General features: G+C 35.7%; 3 protein-coding genes and 1 long non-coding RNA gene across 6 annotated transcripts in view; 1 reads left to right on the top strand and 3 right to left on the bottom strand.

Annotated features, from left to right (window-relative positions):
• Nucleotides 1-1,883: 1,883 nt before the first annotated feature.
• Nucleotides 1,884-6,214, top strand: LOC111496383. Its single transcript, XR_002720442.1, has 6 exons — nt 1,884-2,047; nt 2,138-2,247; nt 4,235-4,855; nt 5,162-5,231; nt 5,331-5,395; nt 6,133-6,214. It is a non-coding gene; the product is annotated as an uncharacterized LOC111496383 (long non-coding RNA).
• Nucleotides 6,215-6,375: 161 nt separating this feature from the next.
• LOC111496316 (GTP-binding nuclear protein Ran-3-like) lies at nt 6,376-9,507 on the bottom strand. Its single transcript, XM_023146723.1, has 8 exons — nt 9,389-9,507; nt 9,229-9,298; nt 8,822-8,878; nt 8,603-8,720; nt 7,782-7,871; nt 7,262-7,441; nt 7,062-7,139; nt 6,376-6,676 (listed from the first exon to the last, which is right to left on the bottom strand). The coding sequence occupies exons 1-8, from the start codon at nt 9,389-9,391 to the stop codon at nt 6,607-6,609; spliced, it is 666 nt and encodes a 221-aa protein (XP_023002491.1). The 5' UTR covers nt 9,392-9,507; the 3' UTR covers nt 6,376-6,606.
• A 1,053-nt stretch (nt 9,508-10,560) lies between these two features.
• Nucleotides 10,561-13,490, bottom strand: LOC111496249. The gene is made up of 3 exons (XM_023146625.1): nt 13,336-13,490; nt 12,284-12,781; nt 10,561-11,283 (listed from the first exon to the last, which is right to left on the bottom strand). The coding sequence occupies exons 1-3, from the start codon at nt 13,412-13,414 to the stop codon at nt 10,754-10,756; spliced, it is 1,107 nt and encodes a 368-aa protein (XP_023002393.1). The 5' UTR covers nt 13,415-13,490; the 3' UTR covers nt 10,561-10,753.
• Nucleotides 13,491-18,169: 4,679 nt separating this feature from the next.
• LOC111496161 (probable boron transporter 6) overlaps nt 18,170-21,944 on the bottom strand; it is a 5,196-nt gene continuing 1,421 nt past the window's right edge. For 2 of the 3 annotated variants that reach the window (XM_023146488.1, XM_023146489.1), the window contains 12 exons: nt 21,794-21,876; nt 21,472-21,664; nt 21,237-21,375; nt 21,008-21,173; nt 20,753-20,919; nt 20,411-20,584; nt 20,204-20,299; nt 19,815-19,931; nt 19,428-19,732; nt 19,024-19,297; nt 18,551-18,691; nt 18,170-18,450 (listed from right to left, as the gene is read on the bottom strand). In XM_023146488.1, coding sequence (XP_023002256.1) covers nt 18,418-18,450; nt 18,551-18,691; nt 19,024-19,297; nt 19,428-19,732; nt 19,815-19,931; nt 20,204-20,299; nt 20,411-20,584; nt 20,753-20,919; nt 21,008-21,173; nt 21,237-21,375; nt 21,472-21,664; nt 21,794-21,876 — 1,888 coding nt within the window. In that variant the 3' untranslated portion in view covers nt 18,170-18,417. The remainder of the gene's footprint in view (nt 18,451-18,550; nt 18,692-19,023; nt 19,298-19,427; nt 19,733-19,814; nt 19,932-20,203; nt 20,300-20,410; nt 20,585-20,752; nt 20,920-21,007; nt 21,174-21,236; nt 21,376-21,471; nt 21,665-21,793; nt 21,877-21,944) is intronic. The other variant, XM_023146490.1, reaches the window with a different exon arrangement.

Below are 21,944 nucleotides of genomic sequence, written 5' to 3'. Positions count from 1 at the left end.
TCCTCCTTTTCTAATGGATTAGGCTTTGGTTTCAGGTGAAGCGACCCAGTGGTAGAATACGAATTCATCGCTTTTGGGCTTCTGGGATTTTGGGCTTATAAAAGTGGGCTTTTTTGTATTTTACGGCCCATTCTTAAAAATATAAATAAAATACCATTTATAAAGTAGCAATTGAATAATGATATTGTTTTTACGTGATCAAACTTGGAACGAGCATGAAGAAATTAACGATACTTCTTTTATCTTTTGAGTTGTTCTGCCGGATCGGTCGTTCAAGACCTTTGGTCTCTATCTGGACCCGATGAAAAAAATGGGATCACTTCTTATAGACTCGTTGAGAATGATTCTGATCTAGTTCATGGCCTATTAGAAGTAAAAGGCGCTCTGTTGGGATTGGGATCCTCACGGACAGAATAAGAGTTACATAAATGAATAGATATCACAGTTAGACGAGTGTGATTGTAACAATGTGATGGTTAAAAATGCTTAAAATAATTTACTATTGCTATCTATGTCACTCGTTTTTTTTTTTTTTTCTTTAGGTTAATCGTATGAACTCAAAAATTAAACTTTTTTTACTTTGAATAATTTCGTGTTAGGTGACTTTCGAAAAAAAAAATCGTATGATGCATGTCAACAAGGAAAAAACATGTTTAAAGAACTCCGCTCTTATAAGTACTTCAAGGCAGATAACTAATGTGGTCTTGTCGTAGAATATGCAAGGAATGTTGAGGCTATTAGACGACGATTTGAATTCCAAAACTTATATAAAATATTTTGCATGAGTCGTTACATTTAGTATTAGAGTGGAATCTCTCTCAGTAAAATATAGTTAAAGAATGAATGCACAGGAAAATTAGTAGGCATGTGCTCCTAGTAAATGAGAGGTGCATGAATGAACTGATACCATGGCTAGAGATGTCTATGAGATGTGGCGGGGATGGGAAAGATCGCATGCTTCGATTTCCATCCCTATAAAAATTTATGTTTATTTTTGTAGAGATTTTTCACAAAAATTTTTGCAAATATTAGATAATATAATACCCATCGTCCATCTCATTCTCTACCCACTCCCCCCGTCCAAACGAATAATCTATGCTCATTTAGGATGGGTTCGTGGTCAGAGCGATTCGGTATTAAATACTTTTTTTATTTTTGCTTAATCATAATGATTTAAAAAACTAAACGTGTTTGACTGAGAGTAATTATATGTTTGGCGACTTCATATGCATTTTTGTAGGAAACACTTGAGTTGTGAAAAAAATAAGTTGAAAATGACTAATATTTGTTTATGGCGTAATATTCACTCTTAAAAGCACGTATATATTTTTGTTGGAATATTATTTCCATTGGTATGAAGACTTTTTGGAAAGCTCAAAGCAAAGATTTGAAAGCATATGCTTAAAGTGGACAATATCATACAATTGTGAAAGGCGTGTTCATCTAACATGGTATAAGAGTTATGCCCTAACTTAACAATGTGAATAGAATCCTCAAATGTCAACAAATGACTCTAAAAGGAAAGTAGCAGACATAGTAAAAAATGACTAAGACTCAAAAAGAAAATGAGTCAAACCTCGATTAAAGGAGACATATTAAAGCTATGAGAGCTTGTACTCAAAGTGGACAATATTATATTATTGTGGAGAGTCGTGTTCGAGGGCATTTGCAAGTTTTGTTATTTTTTTATTTATTTAAGCACAACTTCAACCTCTCACTTAAAAAATTATAGGTGATAATTAGTGTGAAACTATACACAATTATAAATAGTTGTACAGTGACATCTTTAAATCACCCGCCCGAGCGCGCACGTGTGTATATATATATATATATATATATATATATATATATCTCAAACAAAGTAGGTTTGAAAACAAGGAGATATAGCATTTTTCCAAATAAAATGTCTCACCATCTACGGTAGCCCGAGCCTGACCATTTAGCGCAGGACGAGCAAAGTTACCAGACGTAAATGGAGAAGGCATTTCCAAAGCAGCAAGACGAACATTGGAGACTCATTGGATTCTTCAGCGGCATTGGTGGCATGGTACTCTTTTCGCCTATGCTTCTCTCTGTATCCTTCTCGATCTCAGGCGTATATCCTACAGAGGCTTTGTTGCGATTTCAATTATAACAGAGATACTCTCTACTGAGTGCTGGCGTCGATGCGAAAGTAGTACAAGCTTTTGATATCAAGGATAAATCAAACGAATTTACGAGCATAATTTCGGCGATCGTCCGCATCAGGTACGATAGAATCATCTTCTTCTTATATCGGTTTGAGAACGCCTTGCTTTCTACCGTATGAATAAGTATTCGGTGCTTCTCAATGAAAACATTGAAACTAGTTTTCCTTCAAAATCGAATGCATATTCTCTTCAGTTGTGGTTTAAGTAGATTGAATTTGAGGATGTTGAATGTTGTCGCCAAGCTTATTTAATTAGTGAGGAACTACCTCCTGGATACTGATGCACGTATGGTATGATAAGCTTTCAATTTACAGCTAGTATGAATTCACAATGTGAGCGGACAGTAGATAGGTACATGAAATGTTTTTGTTGGAGTATCTGATTCAAATGACTGGCGGTGTGGACTTTCTTTTGAACTGCCAAAGTAAAAGCGTTCTACAATCTTCTCAACATCGTCTTCTTCTTATTATTTCTTGTTTCGAGAACGATTATGTTGCTTGTCCATCGCAGGAGTAAAGTTTTGCTGCTTTTCAATACAGATAACGGAACTATTTTGTTCATTCAGAATTGAGATGCCAATTCTTTTCTATCGTGGATTTAGTAGATTGAATTTGAAGTTATCGAATGTTGAAACATAGCTTATCTATTTTACCTACCCCTGACTGATGGACGTATTTGTTAAGTGATTAGATTACAATTTGAAGCTCGTATGAACTCTCAACGTAGTGGAGAACAAGGCGTCATGCCATTTAGGAACATGTAACAGGTTATTCACAGCTTCCTTTGCATAGGAGTGTCGGTTTTTTCTTATGAGTTTAGTTATGGTTAAAGCACCCTACGTGCTTGGTCAAGCTACTGTAAAGACTCAGAAAGCAACAGAGAGCTACAAGAAAGAGGCAGAACTTGAGTCTAAAAAACGTATCATGGAGAGACCTTGAATTCTGCAGTGTTATTGGTGGTGTGATAGCTCTCATTTGAATGAGATTCTAGTTTCCTTAGTCCTTGGATCTGTCATCTAATTTGGAGTCTGGACGTTTAGGATACTAAAGTAATTCTTATATTTTGCATGCATAGCTTCCTATGGATAGGAGTGTCATCTTTTTCTTGTCGGTTAGTTATGGTCAAAAGTAACCCATATGCTTGGTTGAGCTACAGAAAGAAAAAGACCGCTACAGGAAAGACTCAAAACTAGAGCCTAAAAAATGTACCATGGAGAGTGTTTGAATTCTTCAGCAACATCGGTTGCATGGTCGGTCTCATTTGAATTCTCATTTTTCCCAACTATATAGGTTTGCCATACTTTGTCCTTGGATCTGTTATCTAATTTGGAGTTTAGTCGTCTAGGATGCTGAAGAAATTCTTATATTTCATGTCCATTTTGGTCCTCAGAGGTTAGACACCTCATTTTGTGTATCGTTTTTGTTAGGACTGCACAACACATTTTATGCTTGTACGTCATGCATGTTATAAATTGGAAGTAGATAATTGTGCACCATATAATTAGGTCTACAAAAGCATTCCAGCGAGGCTCGGGCATTTTCATTCCTCAAAATTCTTGAGTTGGTGCTACAAACATAAGGCCATCGGTAATGTTATTCATGGAAAATGTTGGATTTGAAGTATGTTTCTTGATCTTATCTGTGTGCTGGAACTTGTTTGACTGATTCATCATCATACTTTAGATGCTTTCCTTTTTGTTGTAGACATCTGACACACATACAAAAATGGCTGATAGATTGGAAAAAGTTGATTTTTCTAGGCAGGAGTTCATTTTAAGCCCAATGCATTGCCATGATTTTTCTACAAACATTGTCATGCAGCTGTACAACATTGAACATATAAAAATATAACCCCGATTTACGCTCAGTTTGTGAACTGAAGTTTCATGTCATAATATGGATCTACCTTATTATTTATCTGTGCATTGTGTGTTTCAAGGTAGATTTTATCGTTCGTTTCTAAATTGGCTACCACTAAAAAGAGGGCTTTCTTACTTACCTAAGCTGTAGGTTCTAAATTTATATGGCATCCTTCTACTTTTGCAGGCTAAAAGGAGGCTTTTATCCTTTCAAAGGCAATCATACAATAATCAACTTCTTTGGCGCCCAGTCCATTACTCGAGAATGATGTTGACTTAGAAATCATTGAGAATCGTGTGATAAGTTGCTGCTCTCTTGCGAGCCAATATGTAGGTTTCTTGAAAAATCCAACCATCAGAGCGTGTTTAGTTTTCCTGATTCCAGTAGTATTCATAGAGAGGGTGCACTGGAGAATACCAAGGATGCGACGAGCACGACAATGGATCTTTTGATCACTATCTCGTCTCGTCCAGTTTGATAGACAAATGGGACAGTGTTATGGGTATGAATGTTGTCTTCTTTGGGCTTTCCCTTTCGAGCTTTTCCTCAAGATTTTTAAAACGCGTTTGCTAGAGGGAGTTTCCACATTCTTATAAAAAATCCTTCATTCTTCTCCCCAATCGATGTAGAACCTCACAGCTATCGTATGATCAGTATTGTCTCATCACCAGAACTCACTGTTGACTATGGATTAGATTCTTTAGAGAGTTTAGATATCGTATGTCTTGATTCAAGGTGATGCTTTGTTTTACAAAAAGCGTCAACCGATACGTGAACGGCATTGGCTTGCTTTTGGCACCTTTTAAGGTAAAATTTTATCCTTAGCCATGATTTTTTTTACTATGTGGTGGTGGTGCAATAGAGAGAATTTTTCCTGAACGTGGAAATGAAGCATGATCCAAACTTGATGCTGTATGTTAAGTAGTAAACATCAATCGTCTATTGTTATCATATTTAGATTTCATTTTTGGTTAAAATTTGATCTAACATGGTGATTTCAATTCCCCCCCTCTTCTCGTGTTGGGCAGCAGTGATGTTCTAGGATTATAACACATGCCGCTTTTCTGGCACCATTATTGAACTCTTGTCACACTGACTGGTAACGCAATGCAGGCGGAAATGGTGGATAAGGCTCATTCTCTGAAAGAGGCGCGACGCTCAGATATTGTACTCCTCTAGAGAGGTGCATGATGATTTTATATTAAGATAGTTCTTGATTATATCTCATTTTCAAGCTGATGACGTTCATTAATCCGTAGCTTTTTTTAATGAAAAATACTAGGTTGCTAACTTGCATTTCTTTCCGGAAGATTTTCAATTTCCACAGCATATTGGCCCTGGGCAACGGTATGAATCTTCGTTCTTTTAACAAAATTTCTTTAATGTACTTTTCACGTTTGAATTCCTAACTAAACTAAAGAAATAGAAACAAAAAGTTGAAAAATATTTATTTAAAAAAATTCAAAACTAACCTTTCATCTCGTATTCATTTGGAACTAATAAATTCAACTAGATATTAAACACAAGATAAGTAAATGGAGAATAAAAAAAAATGAAAAGAAAAAAGGATTCTAGAAGGGATTATTCAACTTCCTAATCTTCGCTACCAGAAAAATACTCATTTTCATAGCCTTTGATGCCAGAAAAATTCTAAATTCCTTTTCTTGTTTTGAAATAATAAAATAATTATTTATTAAAAAATATTCATCTTCCTATCCTTCGGAACCCAGAAAATTTTCAAATTTCTTTTCTTTTCTTGTTCTTATTTTGAAATAATAAAATAATTAGTTATTCTTGGTTCCATTCGTCAAAACATTTCAATTTTTGTTAGATCATTAAATTCAGTTTGAAAATTAAGAACACTTTAAAGAAGGTAGAATTTACAAGTTTAATTTTCAAAAACTAAATTACAAGTTTAATTAAACCAGATAGATATCTGTAGCCGATTGATACCTTGCCCTGCCTATAAGCAGTTTTGAGATTTTATTGATGATTCTCGCCAACTGTTTCAACTGTTCAAAATTGCCACATACATAATAGAAAAATGTTTAATATCACCTTTTGCCTTGGGTTTTTCTTTGCAGCCATGCATTGCTAGGGAACAGTTTACGCATAGCCGTTGCTGCTCCCTTGCTCCGATACCTCTTTGCAGAGACATCTGGATTTACATGCTCTCTTTTCTAAAGCCAAGACCACATCAATTGGGACAGACCATGAACTAGCATTGTTCTCTTTAGATATTTTGCCCTTAAATGTAGCATCAAATTTTCTACTAAATTATCAAAACCATTTTAGCTGTCGGAGAGTAATTTGTTTTACCTATTTAGTTGACAAGACAAAAAGTGCTAATGGTATTCATTTATCAAAATTTAATCGATGGCAGTAGTAATATATCAAACCAAACCTACTATGTCCAATTATATAGTGAATTACACAACCAACAACCGACCTCAATAAAGAACCACATAGGTCGGCCTTCCAAACTCCAGAAAACCACAACCACAAACCACACCATAAAACCCTAAGCAGCAAAGCCAAGTCGGTTGAGATAAAGCGCTTCACTCAAAAGCGTCGTCGTCTTCATCAGGAAGAGGTTGTGCAGCAGCTTGTGCCAACTCTGCTTCGTGCCTAAAACACAAAAATAGTCATTAGTGAATGTCTGAACTACTTGACTTAGACTTACTTCAAATATTCTTACAAGTCAGTTGGGTAAACCCAACTATATTAAAGAAAACTTATACGATAATAGTCGGAAATTATTCTCTCTATGTATTTTATTATTTAAATTATTCTACCTAGATATTAGTCCAAGGTCAACCTAGAATAATTCCCATGGATCGTCATTTCCCTTTCTAAGCTAGAAGATGGTAAGCACTATGGACTTTGAAGCCATGTCAGAACACACCCAAAACTCACATCAATAACCTAAATATATTGGCCAGCAAGATTCTAAGTGCAGGTGTGACGGAGGCACAGGTTTAAAAATATTTATCAGGTAATAGCGGTAACTTACTGTGCTTGTTCCGCCAAGTTAATTTCGACTTCAGGAGGGGCAAGGGCAGGTGATTCGACGAAGTGGAGCTCCGTATTCCTGCACGTTCCGATAAAAGAGGAATTTGTTTGTCAAAGAGTCAGCCAATGAGACTAATATGAAACTGATGGAAAGACCAACCAAAACTATAAAAAACTAACGATAAGAACAACTGAACATACCCAGCAAGCTTTCTAGCAAGATACAAGAAGGGCTTCTCAAAGTTGTAATTACTCTTTGCAGAGATTTCGTAGTACTGGAGATTTTTCTTCCTGTGGAAGGTCACCTGCTTTGCTTTAACCTGTCTGTTTTTCACATCGACCTTGTTTCCACACAACACGATGGGTATGTTCTCACAAACCCTGGTAGGTACAGAGCAATGCCAAATTTATAACCAGCACAACACAATAGACGAATGTTCAGTTATTTTTTCTTTTCTGTTTTGAAGTTCATTTTATTTTATATTTTTAACTTTGTTTTCATGCACTAATTATTTTCCTTCATTTTACACATCAAAAGTTAAAACAATTGTACATATAGAAAGCAACAAATCTCATTCTGTTAGTAACTTTCTTTTTTCCCAAGAGGCCACTAGTGGGGAACCTCTTAAAAATGTCCTTGTAAGAAACACAAATTTCAAACTAACATAAAAAAGCCAGAGTTTCAAAGTGTTTCAGAGCCTTTGGGTTAGAAACACAGTACCTGCAGAGATCTCGGTGCCATGTTGGGACATTTTTGTACGTTAAACGAGCAGTGACATCGAACATGATGATGGCACACTGTCCATGAATACTGAATTCCAAAAGAAAAAAAAGTACAAAGCAAGTAATAATTAATATAAATGTAGGACAGACATGGAAAATGAATCAATTAATCAAAGTCACAGCGCCTATCAAATTCTAAGAGAACTGAAGGTAATTTGAAAACTACATTGTATCTATGTTCGAACATATTGCAACAGTAAACTATAGATTCAACATTTCAGTCTAACGATAAAAAAATATTAAAAATACCATATGAAAAGGTTGATAAGATAAGAAATACTTCTGTTCTCCAGAGCTTGTGAGCATGCAAAGAGAAGTTAAAGCTGGACGCATAATATCATAGTAAAACAATGTCTTTGTCACAATAGTTCAGTAACGGACTTGCAATATTTATACAAAATTTTAGAACAAATCAATTCAAACCTAAAAGTGTTCACCAAACACTTGATTAATAAAGAACAAATGTAATTTTCTATAATATTTTTCCTCGTGTTCGTGTAACAAAATGAATAAAATTAGAAAAAAAAAATCGATTACATGATCTAAAGTATCAAAGAGCCAAGACTAAGTTATAAAGCATGCTTTCTATACAGAAGAGCAGATAGATGCTTAAGACTTCTGTACTAGTAAACCAGGTTGAACACAGCACAAATGAACAAACTACACGGAAGAACACCGCTTCAATAATATATACCAGCATATTCAGATTAAATCATTGCCGTGATCGGAACACATTTGAAATTACACATTAACACTTACTAGTAACCATCTCTAAGTCCACCAAACTTCTCCTGACCAGCGGTGTCCCAGCAGTAAAACCTTATCTTTCCATAGTTCGTAAAGAAGTCCAGTGGATGAACTTCAACTCCGATTGTCGCTATACATAATCAAATCAGGACAAATATTAGTAGTGCTTCAACCTTACAAATATCATTTATTAAACGACGAAAAATAATCAACCACATAATTCATTCTTACGTTCATATTTCTTCTCGAACTCTCCAGTTATATGACGTTTAACAAAGGTTGTCTTCCCTGGATCAGGACACACTCCTCCGTTAGAGGTTAATAACATCATTGCAATGAACAAATATTGTAAACAGAGTAAGGCATAGATCCTAATCACAATACACATGAAACATTGAAACGCCTTCCAACAGAAGCCTAGTCCAGTAACCTGTATTGGCAACATCTCCGATTGAATTCATACGCTACGAACGGAGAAATAATACAAATTCTATTCCGCTAAAGAAGACTGGATTCAGTAAAACCTGAGGAGCAGCATCAGATAGTTCTAGTTCCTATAGCTATGCATGCAAAATACCATGGCAAATTGAGCATGAAAAGACATCAAGAAAACGAAACAGAAAAATCTATCTCCATACCTGTTCCACCGTCTCCGACTATTACAAGCTTGAAGCTAGGGTAATCTACGGTGGCCTGACTCGGCAGCGCCTGAGCGAAGGAATGAAACCAAAATTAAGTAGAAGCATCGAAAATGTCGAATACTAGACTGAAAGAGAAAGCAGAGAAAAGAAATCTTACCATTGACAATGAGTATCTGCACCTGAGAATGAAGGAATGAAGAGAACTGCGTAGAAATTTAGATGAACAGAGGTCGGCAATGGAAAGCAGAACGCAAGCACAGTGTAAACGACGGTCGTGGGAGGCATTTTATACCCCGCGTGATGGGAAGGGGTTCGACTTTTATTCGACGCGATTTTCTCCACCCTTGGATTGAACTCCCGCTTCAAAAGTCCGCTTGAATTTCAGCCCTACACGTGGCGACGATATTGTTGACGCGTGGAATGTTGTGTTATTTGGGCCTGGGACTGGGCCTGGGCAGCCACCCGCCAAAATTGAGTCTGGGCCAAGTAACTTGGGCTTTGAATTTTAACCTTTTTCCCCATTTTTAAACCCATCGTGCAAGCTCCCCATTGATGAAACAAGAGTTTTTTTTTTTTATCGACTGAGATCCCACATTGGTTGGAGAGGAAAATTTATATGAAGGTGTGGAAACCTTTTCCTAACTAATGGTTTTATAACCTTGAAGGGAAGTCCATAAGGGATAACCAAAAAAATGACAATATCTACAGGCGGTGAGCTTGGGCTGTTACAAATGATATCAAATTGACAGTTGTGCCAAAGAGGAGGCTGAGCCTCGAAAGGGGGTGGACATGATACGGTGTGCCAACAAGAACATTGGGCCCTGGAAGGAGTAGATTGAGAGGTCCCACATCGATTGGAGAGAGCGAGAAAGACAATATCAGCTAGTAGTGGGACAATATCAGCTAGTAGTGGGCTTGGATGCATTGTAAAACCTTGAGCGAAAGCCCAAAAGGCCGGATTGGGGGTTTAACATCAATCGGAGAAGGGAACATAGTGAGAATGCTGAAGGGGGTGGATTGTGAGATCCTACCTCGATTGGATGGGGTAAACTGAAGCCTAGAAGGTAAAAGCCTAAAACTCAAATATGAAAGTATTTAACTATGGACTTGGACAGTTACCGTCATTTTTAACCTATTAATCTTATTTTAACGGATGATTTTAATTTCCAAAAAAAAAAAAAACCTAATAATTATAAATTTAAAATTTCATTTTTATAGAAAAGAGCTTTTCAAAGGAATATTTATTATAATTTTATATTAAAAAAAAGGTTTAAAATGTTATTTTGTAATTAAAAAAATAAAGGAAAGAAAAAAATTTTAAATGAAAAATGGAAATTGTAATTCATTAAACAGTAAGAGAAAAATCGATTTAACTCGATTTTTTAGCACATCACAATTACAGAAAAATGGTCCCCCCTTAAAATCACACTATTATGTAGAAAAGCCCTATCCGCATAGAAAATCATTAATTATATATCGTATATAAATATCTATATATATATATATATATATTTATAAATTATTATTTTCTTCCTCGAACGCTCAACAATTTCACCTTATCGAGCACCGGCCCACACAGCGACGAGAAATCATCGCTTCGCATGGTGTAGAATGTGCTCAGGAACATAATACGTGTTCTTTTCGACTCCGCCACGAATTTCAGCGCCGCCGGTTTCGATCCGCCGTTGCCTTTTGACTGGTACGGCACTTTCAGAGTGTTTTTACCGGCGAACGCTTCGACGACCATGGATCCTTCGCACGAGTTGCTCGCATCGCCGACAACAAACGAAAGGATGTATATTCTCCCCGGAACCGTACGGACGACCTGAGCTATTGCGCTTTCTTTTCCGGCGACGAGCTCGACGGCGCGCTTCCCGCTGGGGACGGAGAAGTGATCGGAATCGATGTATTTAACGGCCTTGAGAGACTCCACCATCCAGCCGGGGATCGGAGAGTGGTCGTCTTCGATGTTGGGTGGGACCAAAACTCCCGACGATGCGTTGGGGAACACGTATGGACCGATTTCGAAATCGCCGTTCTTCACCAGATTATCTGTGGATTGCAACACTCCGATATTACTTCGGGAAAATTTTAAAATCTAAAAACAGAGATTCTATTAGCAAACTTTTGAGCATTATTTTGTACTTTTCAGTCAGAGATAATATTCTTTTATTATAAATTTATGATTTGATGTGAAACTTTCATCCAACATTTTTTCTCGAACAAATTACTCCTCTCCTTAATCAAGCATCAACTCTTTTCTATTGATATGATTAATTTTAAGACACGACTCTAATACCATGCTAGTTAAACACTATATCCATTGGTTCAAGGTCTGTTCAAAATAAAGTTACAAGCATATGCTCAAAGTAGATAATATCACATCCAATAATGTACGACTAACACAGGCAATAACATATGAGGACAAAAAAGGAATGATATGAACAGAACAAGTGTAATTAAGAACAGCCTGGAATAATCAATGAACACTGCCCACATGCTTGCACAGTTAATGGATTCAAGCAACTACTTTATTAGTTATAACAATAAATAAATAAATAAATAAACTTGTTTTTTTAATTATTTATTTTCAATTTTTAATTTGGTTGCTAGTAGATAAATAAAGTAAATAAAGGATGGGTAGAACTTTATCTTATAAACTTAATTTTCAACCTTTAATTTTGTATTTAAAATGGATTAATGTCTTTTATCTAAAAAATATTATTAAATTTTAAAATATTTTAATATTATCTTAAAATCTTTTTAAAAACAATTAATTAATAGAAATCATTAATAATTTATAGCTTTAAACTTTTAATATTTCACTAATATCTTTAAATTTTTATAAAAAATAAAAAAATATATATCTTTATTTATAAAAAAAAAAAGAAAATTTAAAATATCACTGGAATAATTAAGAATTTTAAAACTATTTTTTTTTTCTAAAGTTTTAAGAGTATTAATATTAGGGTATTATAAACTTCTCGGAATTAATTTATTGTATATGCTTCTTATTTTAAATAATTAAAATGAATTATATTTTAAAACTCACCATTAGAGGCCTTGGGAGGGTAGAGAGTCTTAATGGCAATGGCGTCGATGAGGGGGCCACAAGCCGGGTCTTCCTCCTCGCCAGGGTTATGGATCAGAATAACCACCTCGTCCGTCGTGGCTTGGAAGGCCCAAGCGTACAGGTCCCACCCGTTGCTGTTGTAAAGAGTTTGCATCGGCAGAACCCCCCAGTCCGGCGCGACGGAGATGTTCAGCCGCTCCTCTTGAGCGCAGGTACGGGCGGCGCTGAACGTTATGGAATAGTAAACTCCTTTAACCACTTTGATCTTCTGTTTGATCGACGCCTCGTTCCCTAGCCGGACGGCGAACGCCCCCTCCGGCACCACCAGCAACATGTCGCCTTGTTTCTGACCGGATTTTATGTACTCAACGAACCCTGAAATTTCCCACGCCGGTATCGCAAACTGCCCTTTCACCACAGTGCCGTTCATTTCCGACGCCTTTGGTCCCCTCTCAAAATCGCCATTCGGCAAATACCCTTCAAATAAAAAAATAATAAAAAATCATTTTTATTACTTTTCTTACCCAATTTTAATTATTTTTTAATTTTAAATAAAATATATATACTTTTAACACGTAAAAATCAATCTAGAGCCGTTAAATATTTAAATATAATTGAGTATTAAAGTGTTGGAATTTAAATGGTTTAAAAAAATAAATTAATTAGGTAACCATGTGGGGATTCCATTGCCCATCAGCTTATAAGGCGCCAGCGGAGCAGTGGGGCCCACGTCATTACTCAATCTGAGCCGTCCAAAGAATGAATTAGCATCAAAACCTTGACGTGTCAGTTTCTAGTTTTAGATATTTCGCTATCACGTGACCAACCGGACTCTCAGTACTGATGGACTGGGCGTTATTAATTTATATTCCAAAAAAAAAACATTGTAAATTCGAATTTATTTATTTATTTATTATTATTTTATAAATAGAACCGATGGTTCATCGGCCAGAAGGAAGGGAGGGATGTGAATCGAAGAAGAAGTAATGCAATATTCTGGCGAGTGTAGTGCTCGGAGAGTAAGGGCTTACCATCGACGAGGGCGAGAGCGGGATGGAAGGCGGCGGCGGAGAGAAGCACCGAGAAGAAGATGACGGCGGCGGTCTGCATTGTGAATGTGTTTGTTGGGAGAGAGATAGGGAGGAGAGATGGCTGAGAGCGGAGGGGAGGAGGAGAGGGAGGCTATATGGAAGGAAGGATACAAGGAAGCCCTTATGGTTGGGGGAGAATTACGGAATTTGCCATTGAGCATTATCTGAGGAATATGTCGTTTTCACTTTTCGTTTCGCTAAATAGTAAAAAATTACAAATTAAAAATTAAAATTGTTGAATATTTGAAGATACAATATGACTTTTAATTTTTTTTTATATATATTTATATTTTATTTTTTGTTTAATAAATTAAAATATATATATATTTGAATTATTAGTCAAATTAAAATGACATTGGAATAATAAAAGCAAGTTTTTATATATTTGGTAAAAATGACGTATTTTTAGGATCATTTACCATAATTTGATAAATTTAAATTATCCTCTTAAAAAAATTAATATCTAAATTAAAATTTTAAAAGTTCGGATTTTAGAAAATAAAATATTATTATTTACGAGTGAGAAGTTTGATATATTAAGATAATATTATTTAATTTATTTTAAAATGATTCATCTAATATCTTTCACACAAATGTGGCAAAAAATGACCAAACATCATTCATAAAATATAAAAGCTTTGTACCAATTTTACGATATTCGATATCCGATATAATTCACCTCGATATCAATCTGACAAAAAATAATAGATAATAATTCATATAGGTAAAAAAAAACTAAGAACACTAACTCTTATTTTGATATCGGTAGTGTTATTGATATGAATTTAGCTCTAGTTATCGTCCTTCTAAATATAGCAAAAATCATAAACAAAAAATGCTAATTTGTTTGTAATCCTCTCCTTCTTTTGTACCATTCATCCTATTTTGTTTTCATATAAAAAAATGTCATGATTTATGCAAATAGTCATAACGTATAATTATGTTTTACGTCGACTATTATTACTATTAGGAACCACGACTCTCCACAATGGTATGATATTGTTTACTTTGAGCCTAAGCTCTCATGACTTTGTTTTGGAGTTCCCCAAAAGCCCTCATACTAATAAATATAGTATTCATCGCCTCCCGTTAGACTTATGGAGTTCTCGAACAGTCTCCCTTTAATCGAGACTCAACTCCTTTCTCTAGAGTGTTTGAATAAAGTAAACTCTTTATTAGACACTTTAGTCACTTTTTTACTACACCTTCGAAGCTCACAATCTTTATTCGATATTTGAGGGTATAAAAATGATTAAAACTTAGTATTAAGCTGAATTTCAAAACTGAGAAAATGAAGAGGGTGAGATCTGAACCGGGGTTAAAGAAAAGCCAAGGAACATAGCACGAGGAGTGGTGGGGCCCAGAAGTGACAGAATCCCATGAGCCTGAGCGCACCATAAGTTCGTGGCTGCTTCCTACTGGGCCTTCTCTGCAAGTACACGTGGGCCTCTTCATTTAGTTGCACAATTTACCTTCTCGAAGTGAGCCGGGTCGGGTTTCACCTTCCCACGTCACACTCCTCCAACCCTAAATTTGAATTAATTAACTTTTTTTATTTTATAAATTTATTAAATATAAAATTTAGTTAATAGAATGGTTAGCGATGGACGACCCATGGCAGTACTCAAACTTGAATTTAGACAGAAAAAAACATATAAAAATCGAAATCCTAATTTCGCACAGAAAAAACTGAGTCAGAGTCGATATTAATGTTCAAATTCGATGACTTCATAACCAATATTAAAATATTAATATTAATTATATAAGAGAAAAAATCACAAAAAATAGAAATCGTTTACAACCCCATTTTGTTTTTTTATTTTATTTTTTTAAATAACTAAATGAATTAACAATTATTATAATAAATAAAATATAATTAAAATAAAAAAGAATTAATTCTAATGTACCTTTAGTGTGGATTTGGTATCCCCACACATGCATGCATTTATTTATTTCAATTTCGAGTACAAATGTCCTTCTCTCACCACCGACTATTTTATTTTTATATTTTTATATTTTTATTTTTCCTCCCAGAAAAACAATATTATTAATTTTTTAATAATATAAAAAAGTATTTATTAAAGGCAATGACAGGAGGGGAGAGGGTGGGCAGGTTCGGGGATCCCAATAATGGCGGCTGTCAGGTGAGGGGCGGAACTATTGGGCCTATGGGCCCAAAGTCGGTGGGGGCCTCGAAAATCATTTGACGTTTTCGGGATAGATCTGAACAGGCTGAGTTGGGCCCATTAAGGCCTTTTTATGACTTGCAAGTTATAAGCTAACCGACGTGATTTCGTTGGTTAGATCTAGCGGTGATGCGACTACCCACGTGTCCGTGTCGCATTAATTAAGGTTGTTTCAAGATAAGATGTTAGGCCTACTTGTAAAATCCTCTATCGTATATTACCGTATTAAAGCGTTACCTCCATTTTTATCTTATTAAATTTTTAAAATTATCAAAATTATTCATTTTTATTATATATATATATATATATTTGTTAAATTAAAAAAATGTGTTTTTTTTTATCTTTTAGTTTGGTAGAATGAACACATCACGATCAACATGACAAGTGCGCTACTGTGTCCGAATTAGGTGAGATAGCTAGGTAGAGATAACAGGACAGACAACAACTCATTTTAGGTATGATATTTACCTTGGTGCCTAGACGAGAAGCTTAGTACTGCCTGGTTTCGATATTTTTTTAAATTATTATTTATTATACTAGCTAATTAGATAGGTGTTTAAATATGCCTATTTCGAAGATAAAGACTAACAAAATTTTAGCCTTAGCGTCGACACGTGTAAGAAAGATGCATTTCCCTAACACTGTCGTGTTATTTTTTTAAGAACTATAGTTAAGTGACATTAGAGTAGTTATTACTATTAATCTAAATGTTTTTCTCCTATCTCAAGCTACTAGCGGCTCTAAATTAGATAAAAAAAAAGTGGCGAATTAGGTTAAAAGTGAACGAAATAAAATCAAACATGGACACTACGAGATGATGCCTCTTTAGAGGTCCAACCTGACCTCAACCTCTTGTTAAGATCAGCCTTGGCCTCTTGTTAAGATCAATGAGGTGGATTCGGTCTTGATTTGCGTTGGTGTTAGAGATTGGTAGACGTTATAAAACTCAAAATCATTTTCTAAATTAGTTTATATCCATTTTCTAAATTAGCGAAGACACAATCTTCAACCTAACTTTGCAATATCCATTTCCAGATTGAACTTGGTCGGAAATGACGGCGGCGGACCAGAAGATCACTGCCCACCGGGCCACGGCTCTCAGCGGCGATGACTTAAAGCAACTAAAAAGGATATGGAAAATGACGTAGGGCAATTGCACGTGTAGCCATTTATGGCCGAACCAACTGCTTCGGAGCAAGTCTGGCTGAGAATTCTTTTGGAAGAGAGTAAAAAAAAAGTTTAATTTAATTATATTCAGTGGTCCTAATATTTAGTTTCTTATTTACATTCCAATAACATAGCTGTTTCTTTGAATTATAAATAAAAAACCATAAGATGAAAATTTAAATCGTAAAAATTTTTCGACATTTGATTTAATATCATTAAATAAATTATACCATGTTTTATTATTCAATTGCCTCCGATATTGATCTTGAATTTATTTTCGTTATTAATATATATATATATTTTTAGAGTTGAGTATGTTTGATTAATTAATTTTTATTATTTTTATTATTTTTACGAGGAAGATATTTTTAAAAAATATTTGAAAATTTTTATTTCGTTAAAAAAAAAAAAAAATCATATACTTGTTAAATAGTGGTAGGATAATGTTCGTCTTCATAAGCTTGATTTAAAGGCCAATGAAGCCCAATCATGTCCGGCCCAAAAAACAATCTTGGCCCAGCTCGGGTGTGACATTAAAGCGCGCTATATATATATATATATATATTTACTATTTTTCAAGTCGACTAAACTAGTATAATTGGTTACATTATTGAGAAGGGGTCTTTAGCGGAGAAAAGAATAGTTGAAAGATAGATTCGACTATTTAGTCAAGACGAATGTGTGAATGTACAACATGCTTTGAGGAGATTGACCTTTAGAGTCAGTCCAGTCAAGACAAATGAATAGATTTACATCATGCTTTGAGGGGATTGACCTTTAGAGTCAGTCGAGTCATAAAAGGGAAGGCTTACTGTCTAGATTGCATTTTCGGAGTTTGAACACCATCCCATTTCAACGAAAAAGATAACTTTATTAAACGTATCGAACCTTCTTTCCTTATGAGTTGAAATTCAATTCCATTTGTCTTTTTCAACAGATTTACTAGTGTTTGTGTATGCATATTTGGATTCAGCTAACTCGGAGAGGCCAACTCAAAAGAACAAGGAATGATGCTCTTTTTTTTAACCCTTGAAAGAAAGACTCTTTTTCATATCTTTGAACCCTTTCCAAAATCATTTCTCAATCCATTTCAGGTCTATTTGAAAAAAAAAATCTTAAAATTTAAAATTGCCAACTGATATTTAAAATTATTAAAGACTTGATAAAGTTTGGAATTCTATTATTATTTTTTGAAGTTTGAAAGGCTAAATAATCACAAAAAAAAAAGTTACATCAGATTTACACACATCGAGTTCCTCGCAGCAAAGCAAGTATAGAAGTGTCAAAAAAAGACCATTCTCTCTTTCTTAAGCATCTCATGAACCAATCCCCACCATTGTCACACCTCACTATTTTGTTGTCAATAATCAAATAAAATGAATTGACTAAAAGGATGGGAGATTCTCTAGAAACTTTTCCAATTGTAAATAAATGTTTGTCTTAAAACCTTGAATTGAATCTTCTCCAATATCTTCCTTTCTTTCATGTGTACTTATAATCCCGAATGGGTTTATGTAAAAATTTCATGTATTCCTCAAGTTAGCAGCCACTATATGAGAAGAAAATGTCTTTCCCCATATTCTTTGGTATTGATCGTAATTGATCGTCGTAATCGTTGTTGTATCGAGCTCGATCAAACACTCTCGTATCCTATTAATCTCCAAATGCTTCACTGTGTTCGAGTTGAACTTTCAGGATGAACCTGAAATTCAAATGCCAAATGATGTGAGCCAAGGCTAAGTCAAAGGATGAAATGATCGGTAAGAAGTAGTTATAAGAGGCAGGGGATTTTAGTTTCTAACCTGAAATAACTTTTCTTCGTTGTAACTTGCAGTTCTAAGCTTTAGTTCTCCTCTATGAGTTGTCATCTCATCTAAGATCTCGGCGTCATAGTATTCTTCGTTACTCTCGCCCGCAATTGAATCGGGTCGTATCTCCTTATCCTGGGCAGACATTAGAAGCAAAAATTCAACATGTTGTTCATTTTTTCGGGTCTCAAAGGGGCGTGGAAACACATAAAAACTCTGGAATAGAAATAAAAAAGAGATGTAACTGCAGTTTCGGAAATGGTAAGATCTTTGGCACAAGGTTGACTGAGTTCTAATTTTTCTATTTTTTTAATAATACTAAGTTGGGTTCTTTTCCTACCCGTATCGAAATAAATATGCTGAGCCAAATCTTCTTCATATGTTTGTCGATGGCCATTTCATTTCAAGCCGAACTTAAACTCAAGGTTGATTAATGATCCATGATTGTAAAAAACGTTAAAGCTAACCGTAACTGTGAGGTTCCGATGTGGAGCTCCGGCAATCTCCTCATACTCTGAGGCATCTAGCTCTTGAAGATGGTTATGCTGGAAGAATTTGGGGAGCACATGCTCTCTTATGCTAATGAGGAGGAAAAATGGCAGTGGGAACAGGATCCCAGCTACAGGTATCCACGTTATCCCAAAGCACAACAAGAAATATGCTAACTGAAGGAGAGTAAACGACGCAATGATTTTGAATGGCACGGTTTCAACGAATGATAAATGAGACCCCTCCAAGACCCTGTAGGACACGAAGAACAAACACAATATTAAGTATATGGTAGAGAATCCAAATAAATAAGCTATAAAGCATGGCGGTTAATAATTCTTCTAAACGATAGAACAAGCGGACTAAAGTTAGGTAAACTTACTTGAAACGCCGACTCGGTGTGATAAACAGTAACAACAACCTTTCCCAGAACTGATTCCCTGGGAGACTATCAATGGCCATGTAAGCAAAGTATCCCCAAAGAACTGAAGTGGGTATCATTCTCATTATAGGGACAGCAAATATTGATGCGGCCACAAGGAAGGACTGCAGCAAGTTGCTCATCCTTTGTTCGTTCACACAAACAGGCAAATAAGGATCTATATTTTTCTCGGCGTCGAATTTTCCCTTGTGATCACTGTCATCAGCACTCATTACTGCCTTCGTCAAGGTCTCAAGCTCTTTAGGCTGCAATAAGAGCAAACAAGGTGCATGAGGTAACCAAATCTTGGAGTTAGAAAAAAGGGAGACTACGAGGTTAGAGCATTACAGTTGGAGATGCGTCTATTTCAGTGAACGCAGCCTGCATCTTTCCATAAACTTCAGAGTTGCTTGCTTTTAGTTTTATACATTCCTTTGCACTCTTTACCATTTTTTTTCGTATTATCTGCAAATGAGGTAGAACTGTAAGGCTCCAAGAGAATGGTGGGTCTTGAGATGAGAGTATGATACACACAAGAAATCTATCGTCTTGAGAGAGTAAAGTGATCTCAAAGGTTTTTCAGTTTTCATATTTGAAACACTTTAGATATTTCTATCAATATATATCATTTTTCGAATCAAATCAAACGAGATTTCTCATTTACTGTCACTCAACAGCAGCAGATCTGAATATCGAATACTACTTGTGAACTTTGTTGGCATGTGATGCCTACACACCTGCCGTTTAAGCACTGCGAGACTCTTGGTGTGCATTGGGGACTGTGGGAGGACACCATTAGAAGGAGGTAGTCCCAGCAATCCACAAATCAAAGTCTAACAAAAAAAAAAAGAAAAAACATCAGTTCATGATCCTGGCGAGAGAACATGATTTGGTAAAAGGATAAGCACATATACGAAGGAAATCAAGTTGTAGCAAATATTTACCATAATCCCGAGCAAGAAGACATCATAATGATATGCAGATGGTTTTTGAAGATTAAACTCTTTCTGCTGCGCCATTTGTGATGCAACACTATGGTCAAAAAAGTAAAGGCCTGCTATCATCAGGGCTGGCAAAGCAGCAGCAAGGATGTAAATCATTGGAACCTTCCCCATGTCCTGCGAATGGGGCATGTCAAGTGGATTTTTAATTTCCATTCGTTGGTATTAGTAAATGAATTGAATTATGAACAAAATAAAGCGATGATTACCCAAAAGTTTATGACCTTTCATACTTGACAACTGAGGGAAATGGGAATAAAGTTTAATGTAGAAAAGAAACCTCACCTTGGCTACAGTCCAATGGTACATTGAAGCCGGCTCCCAAGGTAATGGACAAAAGAGTCTCCTCGGAACTCCATCTGGAGCTTTGCTGGGGACTCCATAAGATAATGCTGTCCATAACACGATCACAAGTGGAACCCCATACTCTGCAATGAAACTGCGAAACCAGCCTGCATTCCGAGGTATCAAACAAGTAAGAACGTTCTTGAATTTAACTATATATTTTGCAGATGTTAGGTCTCTAAATCGACTTTATACCAGTGCCATATTTCCACGATCTCGCATGTCTGCTTTTCAGGGCTGAAAAGAGTACCCCGTTGGCAAAAATGATGGCAAGCAACCCATTTGCATACAACCATTCAAATTTTAAGTCCAATGGCTCTGGATTTTCTGATTTGGGAGCCTTGAACTCGCTGATCAATCCCTGCGATTAGGCTATTTAGTATCTTCTCCAACTCCTTTTGTAATAAATGCCAATCAATAATACCTTTATTGCCTCTTGGAAGAAAAGAACAGCAATAAGCATGCCAAACAGTTCCCCCGCAACTCTTGTAAATTTGGTGATAATGTCGCAAGCATTAAAGATTGCAAGGAGAATCAAGAAGAATCCCGACCAAATGCAAACCCTACGACAGACATCATACGAAGAAAGTAAGAATAATCCAAAATTCCGCCCAGACATGGAGAGAAGACGATAGTATGTGGAAAACTAATTCACTCACCATCCAGCCCAGGCTAAAAAGAGCTCGGCTCCTAAATCCGGCCGGCCTTTGCTGAAACCGTACAAGTAAGTGTACATTATAACTGTTGGTTCTGCCACTCCTAAAATCAGCAAAGGCTGTCCCCCAAATATCGAGTGGATAATTCCACAAATCGCGGTTGAGGCTAATGATTCCACTGTGCTCAGTCTTCCACCTAAACAGGATCAGGATTTGAAGGAAAAAAAGGTTGAAATAAGAACCCCATTTCCAGCATATAGAAATGAAAGACAAGAAAAATAGAAGGCTACTGTTTCTTATCTTCATTGCAAAGGAAAAGACACACCTGTATCCCTACTAAATTGCTCCCCGAAGGCAATGACAGGAATGGCAGAGGCGAAGAATATGTACATAGTAGGAGCTAAAATCCTGGAACGCAAAAAAAAAAAAAAAAAAAAAAAAAAAAAAAAAAAAAAAAAAAAAAAAAAAAAAAAAAA

This window comes from Cucurbita maxima, unplaced genomic scaffold (assembly GCF_002738345.1).
Source record: "Cucurbita maxima cultivar Rimu unplaced genomic scaffold, Cmax_1.0 Cma_Scf00022, whole genome shotgun sequence".
Lineage (NCBI taxonomy): Eukaryota > Viridiplantae > Streptophyta > Magnoliopsida > Cucurbitales > Cucurbitaceae > Cucurbita > Cucurbita maxima.
Note: the sequence above shows the minus strand (reverse complement) of the source record. Positions and strands in the feature narration are given on the sequence as shown.